At 41.3% G+C, this 12,055-nt stretch overlaps 1 protein-coding gene across 13 annotated transcripts in view; it reads left to right on the plus strand.

The window, feature by feature from the left end:
* The first annotated feature begins 4,632 nt into the window (after nt 1–4,632).
* Nucleotides 4,633–12,055, plus strand: part of LOC109874840 (pleckstrin homology domain-containing family A member 7) — a 161,648-nt gene continuing 154,225 nt past the window's right edge. For all 13 annotated transcript variants that reach the window (XM_031831121.1, XM_031831124.1, XM_031831123.1 and 10 more), the window contains exons 1-3: nt 4,633–5,121; nt 5,228–5,304; nt 5,418–5,475. In XM_031831121.1, the coding sequence (XP_031686981.1) occupies nt 5,039–5,121; nt 5,228–5,304; nt 5,418–5,475 (218 nt within the window). In that variant the 5' untranslated portion in view covers nt 4,633–5,038. The remainder of the gene's footprint in view (nt 5,122–5,227; nt 5,305–5,417; nt 5,476–12,055) is intronic.

Consider the following 12,055-nt stretch of genomic DNA (forward strand, 5'->3'; position numbering starts at 1 on the left):
TGAGCGGAGAAAAATAATTGTCACTGATCTTACTGTGTGCGTCGTGGGGTGAGCTTCCTGTTTGAAGCTCACCCCACAATTAAGTGATGTGATTCTGATCATGTGATTTCTCTGTAGGCTTGCACATTTTGGGGAATATTCAGAGGTGAAAACTTTCCATGGGAATTAACAGGAATGAATATTAATACCATTTAAATGTAGATGTGTTTTTTGCAGCGGATATATTTACCATACCATATGGAGACATAAACCTTTTACCTTATCATAAGTAGACAATTGTAAATTATTAAATCCTTCCAATACAAATAAAACAAACAATTTAGTTATGAATCAAACTTTAATTAAATGAGTTAACTCTTCACATGGGATGATTTCACTGAACAACAAAAGAAAGGGAATATTGAATGGTCCATCGCATCTCCCAAAAACCTTTTCAACATACATCTAAAATTATAGTTTTGAAACTAAAGCTTTGGTTGTCTTCCTCTCAGGCTCCCATGTCTTCTCCCTGGACCTCCTCAATGTCTAGCTCTTGAACATCAGACTCTGAGGCATCATCTTCACTGTCACTTTCCAACCTTGTTGAGAATGGCTCGTTGTCAGGCTCAAAAAGCCACACATTTGCCGGGAGGCCATCAATTTTTAAACCTTTGTATTGGTCAGCCTGTTGCGTTTGGTGTGTGTGTTCCCAAACAAGGACCAGTTGCGCTCTGATGCGGCTGATGTTGGTGGGATTTGGAGGATGATGGAGGCAACAGGGGAAAGAGCCTCAGATCCACAAAGTCCCTTCCACTTATTCTTCTCACTTTGCTTGGTGAGGTAGATTGCTGCTATAACTTGATGACCCTTCACATCCCTAACCATTTCCTTGGCTCTCTTGTAGAATGTATCCTTGAGGAGCAGATTCAACGCATGAGCAGCACAGCCAATGGGTGTGATGTGATTGCATTGTCTGTCACCAGTGCAAATACCTTCTGTGGTCCAAGGTCATTGATGACTGTCTTCAGCTCATCTGCAATGTAGAGACTGGTGTGTCTGTGCTCTTGTAGAACACTGGTTGAGGAGTGGAGATGATGTAGTTAATTATTCCTTGCCCACAAACATTCAACCACCCATCATTGATGATTGCAATACAGTCTGCTTTCCCTATGATTTGCTTGACCTTCACTTGAACTCTGTTGAACTCTGCATCCAGCAAATTAGTAGATAAAGCATGTCTGGTTGGAAGGGTGTATGCTGGGCGAAGAACATTCAGAAATCTCTTCCAATCCACATTGCCTGTGAGCATCAGAGGTGAACCAGTTGCATACACAGCTCGAGCAAGACATTCATCAGCATTTCTGTTTCCAGGAGGACCATGAGCTGTTGCTATCGATAAGGTGTCTGATTTATCATTTTCACCTCGAATAGAGGTAAAAATACTTTTGTCAGAGGTTGCTTGTTGTGAGCGCTGAGGGAACTTTATGCACTTGGCCAGATGATTCTGCATCTTTGTTGCATTCTTCACATATGATTAGGCACAGCATTTGTAAATGTACACAGCTTTTCCTTCTATATTAGCTGCAGTGAAATATCTCCACACATCAGATAGTGCCCGTGGCATTTTCTTGTAAAGATTAGAAAGAAATTAGTTAAAAAAAATACAATTCCATGTACAGATAAATAGTTAAGGATTTAGATTAAACAACTCCTTTGTAAGATAAATGTTTAACATGAAACATGTATGGAAACAGGTGAATTAACACTTCAGTTAGCAGGCTCAAGCAAGCTAAAACCCACATGGTAGCAAAAACTAACTAGCAGAAATTGTTAACAAGTTAGACATGATTTAAACACACTTTTGCTGTAGGCTACTATTTACTAGTTAACAAAAAATAATGTATGTCGTATAAAATATATTCACCCCATCCAGTACTGTAATCACAATTGACCAGAAAGCATGTAGTCCTTGGCTCAGACAGTGTAGTAGTGTGGGCTCAATAGCATCTCATTGATGTGCAAGATCTTGAGAATCAACTGTACGTGTGATGGAAGAGTCCACTGCACATGTGATGGAAGAATGCACTGTGCATGCAGAGAGTTGCAATTCCATTAAATTGGGGATAGTTTAACCAAAGACCTAGAATTGCCAAGTGAATCTCACAAAAAAAGGTTCACTGTTATAAGCTAATTTATTTGATGAATTTAAGCAAAATTCCCCAAATTCCAGGGCTTAACTTCCCAAGGAAAATTTCCAGAAATTTACCGGAAAGTTTCCAACCCTATTTCTCTGCAAAGGCATAGTACCAATAGTTTTGATTTTATCTTGTCAGACCAATAAATAAACACGTCAGGATTAAGCTGTCCCAGTTTATATGATGTCCCACTCATTCCGAATTCACCCGATTTGAGTTTAAAATGCTTCTAAAGTTAGTCATTTCCACTTTGATATTTCAGACTTGATTTGTCCTAACGAAAAATGTATGAACCTCTACAAAAATGTCCATAAATTATAATCCACATAATTCACATTTCCTGCTGTATGTAGAAAACTGGCTCAAATTAAGATCCTACATCTGTACATTTAATCTGTTATATAGAGAGACTCATTTTGCAGACCATGTTGAATAGTTTGTGCTATGTATTTTGCACCACACTAGAAGGAAGCACAATCTCATCATGTGCCTGTTTCAGGTGTTTGAAAAATGCCCCCCCTCTGGACCACCCCCAAGACTTCTTCACCTACTTTGTGCCTCAGATTTTTGGGGTGCATTACACCCCTGGCGGCAAGTCTATACTACAACCAATTAGCAAGTCAGAAATTAATTTCCGACTACCACGTGAAAGTGGCACAAATGTTCCATAACCTTACAGGTAACTGCCAAAATAAAGGAAACTCTTGACTAAATGAGGGATACAAAGTATATTAAAAGCATTACTTCCACACATATATGTGGTTTCTGAGTAAATTAAGCAACTAACATCCTTTCATGCTTAGGGTCATGTATAAAAATGTTGGCCATTATTTTGGCTACCCATGGTTGGAAGAAGAGATCTCAGTGACTTTAGAAAAGTAAAAAGTTTAGAAAAGTATTCAGACCTTTTACTCAGTACTTTGTTGAAGCACCTTTGGCAGCGATTACAGCCTTGAGTCTTCTTGGGTAGGACGCTACAAGTTTGGCACACCTGTATTTGGGGAGTTTCTCCCATTTTTCTCTGCAGATCCTCTCAAGCTCTGTCAGGTTGGATTGGGAGCTTTGCTGCACAGCTATTTTCAGCTATCTCCAGAAATGTTCGATCAGGTTCAAGTCCGGGCTCTGGCTGGCCCACTCAAGTACATTCAGAGACTTGTCCCAAAGCCACTGCTGCCTTGTCTGTGTACTTAGGGTTGTTGTCATGTTGGAAGGTGAAACTTCATCCCAGTCGGAGGTCCTGAGCGCTCTGGAGAAGGTTTTCATCAAGCATCTCTCTGTACTTTGCTCTGTTCATCCTTCCCTCAATCCTGACTAGTCTCCCAGTCCCTGCCGCTGAAAAACATACCCACAGCATGATGCTGCCACCATCACGCTTCACCGTAGCGATGGTGCCAGGTTTCCTCCAGACGTGAAGCTTGGCATTCAGGCAAAAGAGTTCAATCTTGGTTTCATCAGACCAGAGAATCTTGTTCTTCATGGTCATAAGGTGCCTTTTGGCAAACTCCAAGTGGGCTGTCATGTGCCTTTTACTGAGGAGTGGCTTCCGTCTGGCCACTCTACCATAAAGACCTGATTGGTGGAGTGCTGCAAAGACGGTTGTCCTTCTGGAAGGTTCTCCCACCTCCACAGGGCAGCCAGCTCTAGGAAGAGTATTGGTGGTTCCAAACTTCTTCCATTTAAGAATGATGGAGGCCATTGTGTACTTGGGGACCTTCAATGCTGCAGACATTTTTTGTTACTCTTCCACAGATCTGTCTCGGAGCTCTACGGACAATTCTTTTTGACCTCATGGCGTGGTTTTTGCTCTGACATGCACTGTCTACTGTTGGACCTTATATAGACGGGTGTGTTGCTTTCCAAATTATGTCCAATCAATTGCATTTTGCAACAGTGGATTCCAATCAAGTTGTAGAAACATCTCAAGGATGGTCAATGGAAACAGGATGCACCTGAGCTCAATTTCGAGAATCATAGCAAATGGTATGAACACTTATGTAAATAAGATATTTATGTTTTTAATTCTTAACAATTGAGCATAATGCTTTGTCATTATGGAATATTATGTGTAGATTTATGAGTAGAAAAAATAATTTAATACATTTTAGAATAAGGCTGCAACGTAACAAATTGTGGGGAAAAAAATCGATTGGTGTGAATACTGTATGGGAGATTATGAACCTGAGCATCCCCCACCATCAACAAAACAATAAATAATGGAATATCGCATCCCTCCAATAGAGATCCAAACACATCTATGCTAAGGCGCATTGAAGCCGTACTGGCGGCTCGTGGTGGACCAACGCCCTATTTAGACACTATATGTTGGTGTTGTCTTTATTTTGCCAGCTACCTGTATGTTCCACAGGCCATAGGCTTAAAGGCTATCTTAGATTCATCAGGAAATGCTATATAATTGGTAGTTTAGGCTACTGTGGGTGACGTCATTACTGCAGGAAAAATCGTTCAGTTGAGTTTTGGAATTTACGTGTGATGGACTTGTTTAGGAATGTTAATCTTCTCAAATAACAGGGTGTTAATGCTGAAATCTTTTCAACGCATTCCTTATGTGTAATTACTGTAGCTGCACCCTTGTGATGCATAACAATACTGCGCTTGATTGAACTGAATTGGAGAACCATGTTTTACGCACCGCATTTGATTCAACCACAGCCAACCACGCACGCTTTGGTATGTCTACCCCCATTTTCGTCGGCTAAAAGTGGCACAAAGACGCGCTGGCTTTAGGACTTTTTACAAGTTTGGTCTTCCCCTTTAAAAGTATACAGCCCTAGCGGTGATCATTGGTCTGAAAACTCTGCGGAGGGGATTAGAGCATGAAATAGCTTGAACAAGAAGCCGGGATCATGGCGGCACCGCTCGGGCGGGACACTTTACCTGACCACTGGTCCTATGGAGTTTATCGAGATGGTAGGGTCTTCTTCATCAGGTGAGCATGCACTGTGATGATTTAACTTTAAGTTTTACTGATGAAACGGGTTAATTGCGCAGTTATTCACGTTATCCTCGTCCAGTAACAGGTGTCTTTCTTTCAGTGATAAAACTCACAGCACTACTTGGCTCCATCCTCGAACGTGTGAACCTGTCAACTCTGGACACATGATACGATCAGGTACGCGCAGGAATTAATAATACGATATTTCATGACTGCTGTACACATTGTGCTTTAGCCTACCGCTTCTAGATATGTATAGATTCACGCAGCCCATTGTATTCATGTTTTAGATTTACCACTGGGATGGGAAGAAGGATTCTCGGACGAGGGGGCCAGCTACTTCATTGAGTGAGTGCAGCTTTATGTTGTTAATGTATGGGAGGTGCGTGACTCCAATAACGTCCGATTCGAGCTCAAATAGCTCATAGCTGTAGGAGTATTGTTGTGTCGGTAGCACGCTAGAAGGCATGCAGTCTTTTAAATGCATCAATTGCAGCGGGTTGAGCAATGATGACGTTGCAATGCAAACCATCACTTTCTTTCTCACGGTTACACGTAAAAATACCCCAGGTGTTCATGGATACAATGTTGCACTAGGACAGAACGCATTGATTTGTTGATTAGGTTTTCTGAATGTCACAGAAATTCAGAGAGAGCCTATTGCTCCTGACGAGCCCTTTATGAGACCACTATTAGGCTACAGGCTGAACGATAACACATGCTGTATAGCATAGCATAGCCTACAACTTTACTCAGGGATTTCTGCTATGTTAGGCTATTCAGGCTTTATATGATACACTATCTTGCAATGTCATTGCCAACAGTGGCGGTCAGAGCCGTTTAAGAGTTGTTTTTTTTCCATGATCTTGGCCTTATTTTATTACAGCAAATTGGATGACTGTCATTCATATTTCATTCACCCAGTTCAATGTAACAGCAATAGGTTTAGGCTACTACATGATACTAACATTTTCCCTATACTCATCATGAGGTTGCTATAACCTAGCCTATGAATTGCACACAGGTCAAAAGACAAATGAGGTGACACAGTGACATTCAATACAGCCTTGCACACTCTTGCTTGCTGATTATAGGGTGTAATCATTAGTCCAAAAGTTGCAAACTAGAGTTTCTCTTGGACAAATTCAGGTATGTTTATCCCTGTTTTGTTCAGTTTGCTTCCTTTAAGATTTTTTTTTCAACAGAATAGGTGGTATGAATACTCACACCCCTGACCATGCGTTAACACAGTTCACTTACATAGCAGGCACATTGTAATCATTCTAGCATCTATGCACTCTCTTCTCACCTCTTCCCTTTGCTTCTGGACTTCAATGCACAGCACATCAAGCCAAACCTCTACACACAACATCGTTGTCACATATTAGCTAAAGTAACGTCATAGTCAGCATAGCTAATTGAACTGACACGTTAGTAAACCCACTACAATAATACAGTAACGTTAGTGTACAGTCAGTAAGCAGTTACACCGGCGGGCCCCGCTGGAATTAAATTAGTAAAACCAAAAGCTTACCTTGACTTGGAAGAGTTCCATGTGTTGGATAGTCATAGCCAGATAGCTAACATAGCATCCCTCTGTTTGAGCAGGGTGTTCCAGTAGGCTAAACTAGCTAGCTAAGTAACTTTAAGTGAAACTGAAAGTGAAAAAATATTAAAATGAAAATCTCCTCTCTATTTCTCTCTTGCTTCTCATTCATTTTGGAATAAGTTATTTTGTTCAAAACTGTTCAACTACTGTCTTTATCTCTCTGAGTCAACTACTCACCACATTTTATACACTGCAGTACTAGCTAGCTGTAGCCTATGCTTTCAGTACTAGATTAATTATCTAATCCTTTGATTGGGTGGACAACATGTCAGATCATGCTGCAAGAGCTCTGATAGGTTGGAGGATGTCTTTCGGAGTTGTCATAATTTCTATGGAAGGGGGTGAGAACCATGAACCTCCTAGGTTTTGTATTGAAGTCAATGTACCCAGAGGAGGACGGAAGCTAGCTGTCCTCCGGCTACAGCATGGTTCTACTGGAGACCTTCTTTGCAAAATACTGTGTTTTAATAAATTATTTGGTGACGTGATTATATTTATATTTTTAAATGTTTTACCATTTTTATTTTTATGTCCTCCACTTTTTCCTTTGAGGAGCCTCCACTGATTGCCAACCACTAATTGTATTTTTCAGGACCATTTTATTATGATTTATTAAGTCATTTATCTATAGTTTTGTAAAATCATAGACTGCTGTCTTTACACTTTTAGCCTAACCTATGCATCAGTAGCCTATGCTTACTTTAGGTTTCAGACAGAAATTACCCAGGCCTATTATAAACCAGCACCTTGAAATGCATTTCCTGTTATTTTGACAGCAATCCCCAAAGGTGAGATGAATGAAAAAAATGATTGTGTTTGACCAACGTAACCTAATCCTATATTGTTTGGAGTAAGGTCATGTTTGCTTATCTTCAGGATCTGTAGCTAGATAATATCCTACTTTTAATTTACTTTCTTACTATTTAGAGCATCTGTGTTTGAGGAAGAGAGAGGACTGAACACACACATGATGCTGCTTTACGACACACACACACACACACACACACACACACACACACACTGATGTGATGTAATTTCTCATCTGTCCCTGGATATGCCTGCATGGAGTGTTTGAACATGTATGGTTCAGTTTTGCATCACAATATATTGTGATTTGATTACAGACATCACAATAGGTTGACAGGCTATATTGATGCTCTATTGAAGTTCTCATGCCAATTAACTCTTGCTTTCTGCCCACATCATTTAGAAAATAAAGGGCAATGCCAAGCAGGACTGAAAGAAATCTATTGAAATTCAGCTCACACCCTCCAATACGCAAGACCTCTACTCTCTCCATTAGCTGTGTGTGTGTGGCTGAGGAAGGGGCAGGAGAGGGGCTTGTGTGTCTGTGACCTAATGGTGACAGAGATGTATAGCATGATTACATTCTTGAGGCAGCGAGAACAGGATCCCCAAAGTCACTTTCTCTATACAGAAAATGATTATGGCTCCCAAAAACCAATCCACCATATCTACCAGAGCATTCTGTCAGTCTTTACCTTTCTCTTAGCTACTAACAGGCTGTGCTATATTTGTAGAAGTAACATTAAACCACTCACTCTCTCTACAGTATTTTATTTGTTTACCCAGACACTCAGTAGAGAGCCATTTGCATTATCTAGCTGGGTATTTCCTTCTGCTGTGTTTCACATCATGATTGTTGATGGGAATCAATTCTGTAGCAGATGGGTTCCTGGAAAAGGGAGATACACACAGAGCAGATAACAGACCACTCTGAAAACGAACTGATTAAGTTAACAATGACAACTGACAAGTCTACTTTTCCTAGCCATGTGCTTATACATCTGCATTGCTTGTGGTTTGGGGTTTTAGACTGGGTTTCTGTATAGCACGTTGTGACATCTGCTGATGTAAAAATACATCTGATTGATTGATACTTTAAAGCAAGTGTAGACATAGAGAATGCATGAGTAGTGGTCCCTCATTGTGAACCAATGGAAGGAGGACTCCTCCCACCATTGGTTGTTTCTGGTGGGTAGCAACTCATTCACAGTTATTAAACCCAGAGGCGCAACATCGCGGGACTTCCGGGAACACTTGTGAAACAGACCAAAAGGACCAGGCCGGGGTTTGAAAAGGGATAAATGCTTCCTTCGTTGTTAATTTTCTTAAAATCTAGCAGCACAACCTAGATTCGGGCCAATGTCATCAGTAGTTAGACAAATTGACACATTTTCTTTTTTTGTCAAAAACAACTTTATATCGAAGGAGTGGCTTTGATTTGACCTCCTGCACATGCAGAGTTTGGCGCAAAATGACTGTTAGACCCGATGACGTTTTTCTACGCATGAGCTTAGCTAGCCAATTTCTATTGGAGAAGCAGTTTTAGCCTTCATACTGTACTGTCTTTGAATCAGTGTTTTCCATTAGCACCGGCTGTCAGCTTATTAGCCAGTTACAGAATCATTTCAGCCGCCTACATTTTCCACTTCATTTTAACTAGGCTACTTTTCATTTAACAGTTTCAATTCGCTAGTCCGTCGAGCCCTCTCCCGCTAGAATGAACAATATGCATCTTCTAGCGATCTATTGAAAGGATAGGTGCCTGTCAGTCAGAAAGCAAGCAATAATGGGGAAACGTAGCAGAGAGGAAGAGGCGAAGGGAGAGGTTTCCCTGTCACCAAAATCTGTCCAAAACAAGCCCAATGCATGTCTGTGGGCTTATTTTGGACCTAAGCTTGTCACCTGTCTTCCCGCCTTTGGGACAACTACTCCCATTGTTAGGGTGGAGACATGAGCATCTCCTCATATAGATCTCTGGTTGCGGTCAAATTTCTTACAGAGAGGAATGATGCTTGTGAATTTGCAAGTATTCAGACCCCTTTTCCACATTTTGATACGTTATATATAGCCTTATTCTAAAATTGATCAAATTATTTATTTCCTTCATCAATCTACTCCCAATACCCCATAAAGACAAATTAAGAACAGGTTTTTAGAAATGTTTGCAAATGTTTAAACAAAAAAAACATACCTTATTTACTAAATACCTAGTATTTAGACCCTTTGCCATGAGACTCAAAATTTAGCTCAGGTGCATCCTTTTTTTCCATTGATCATCCTTGAGATGTTTCTACAACTTGATTGGAGTCCACCTGTGGTAAATTCAATTGATTGGACTTGATTTGGAAAGGCACACACCTGTATATAACGTCCCACAGTTGTCAGAGCAAAAACCAAGCCATGAGGTCGACGGAATTGTCCGTAGAGCTTCAAGACAGGATTGTGTCTAGGCACAGATCTGGGGAAGGGTTTGAAACATTGTCTGCAGTATTGAAGGTCCCCAAGAACACAGTGGCCTCCATCATTCTTAAATGGAAGGAGTTTGGAACCCCCAAGACTCTTCCTAGAGCTGGCCGGCCAGGCCAAACTGAGCAATCGGGGGAGAAGGGCCTTGGTCAGGGAGGTGACCAAGAACCCGATGGTCACTCTGACAGAGTTCCAGAGTTCCCCTTTGGCAATGGGAGAACCTTCCAGAAGGACAACCATCTCTGCAGCACTCCACCAATCAGGCCTTTATGGTAGAGCGGCCAGACGGAAGCCACTCCTCAGTAAAAGGCAAATGACAGCCCGCTTGGAGTTTGCCAAAAGGCACCTTAAGGACTCTGACCAACTTCACATCTGGAGGAAACCTGGCACCATCCCTATGGTGAAGTATGGTGGTGATAGTATCATGCTGTGGGTATGTTTTTCAGCGGCAGGGACTGGGAGACAAGTCCGGATCAAGGCAAAGATGAACAGAGCAAAGTTCAGCGAGATCCTTGATGAAATCCTGCTCCTGAGCGTTCAGGACCACAGACTGGGGCGAAGGTTCACCTTCCAACAGGACAATGACCCTAAACACACAGCCAAGACAATGCAAGAGTGGCTTCGGAAAACAAATCTCTGAATGTCCTTGAGTGGGCCAGCCAGAGCCCGGACTTGAACCCGATCAAACATCTCTGGAGAGACCTGAAAATAGCTGTACAGCGACGCTCCCCATACAACTTGACAGATCTTGAGAAGATCTGCAAAATGAGAGAAACTCTCCAAATACCAGTGTGCCATGCTTACCCCTGTGTGTGTGTGTATGTTGCGTGAGTCTAGCCATTAGCGATGATGTTAATGAAAACAGTCTTCTGGTAGATGGAAAGGCTTTCCCAAAAAACATTAAATGTTAACTGCAAAGTAGCATATTCATTCCTGGCAGAATGATATCATAATTATTTTTATCGATCCGATGGGTATTTGTTTTGCAAACTCATCACTTTTGCTACAAACGCAGCTAAACAACAACCTCTTGCTAGGTGCACACTTTAATTAAAGGGTAATTACACCCTAAAATCCTCAAAAGTGGTCTCCTGATGTGGTTTAAACATTGTTGTGAATTTCGAACTCCAATTAATTTAAATAAAAAAATTTAACCTGGACAAACAACCTTTAAAAAAAAATGTATTTACTCTATTTTTGTTTTAATAAAATATATAATTTGAAGAACATTTATGGCATATATTGCAGTAAAACTGGAAATAAGACTTCAATCTCAAGAGACAGGTTAAATGTTTAAAAGGTTTAATGTTCTCTTTACTTAGAAAATAGTCGTGATCAACTAGGCCTAGCCCTAGACTGTCATGTCTGCACCCGCTCCGCCTCTCTGGTGGTCGAGGCCACCAAGCTGCTCATCATTACGCACATCTGTCACCATCGTTACGCGCACCAGCGCTTCATCGGACTCACCTGGACAGCATCATTTCATTGATTGCCTCCGCTATATCTGTCACTTCCTCCGTTTCATCACCCAGGCCACAAAAATAGAGCTCTTTTGGCAAAAAATGTTGAGCGTCTGGCTGGCTACTTTTTCTATTTGTCTGGCCACTCTATGTACTTTTGGAAAACACTGGCAACTCTATCCACAGGCATGCCTCTTTTAGTTTGCCTCACTTGCCCCAATCAGAGAGCCTGCCATAAAGGGCTTTGTACTGCTATGGTTGTATTCTTGTTTGTGTGAATAGTTTGTTGAATGTAGGAAATTATTGGGAGCAAACAGTCTGTTCCAAGCGGCACACAGCACAAACAAGAGCCTCAGTATAACACTATTGTGTTAATATTGTTAATATCTCCTGACTCAAAGCAGTTGTAATAACTAATTAATAGTGTTCTGTGGTTGCAGACAGATGCTTTCTAGTGCTTAGCAACACTGGTGTGGATGGGTGGATGCCCATTCATGTCTGGTGTGTTCCTCAGTAGTCTCAGACAGACTCCGTCTGATGGGACCGTGGGAGTAACTCATTCAGCACAGCACACACCTACCTGTAT

Source organism: Oncorhynchus kisutch, linkage group LG8 (genome assembly GCF_002021735.2).
Source record: "Oncorhynchus kisutch isolate 150728-3 linkage group LG8, Okis_V2, whole genome shotgun sequence".
In the NCBI taxonomy this organism is placed as follows: Eukaryota; Metazoa; Chordata; class Actinopteri; order Salmoniformes; family Salmonidae; genus Oncorhynchus; species Oncorhynchus kisutch.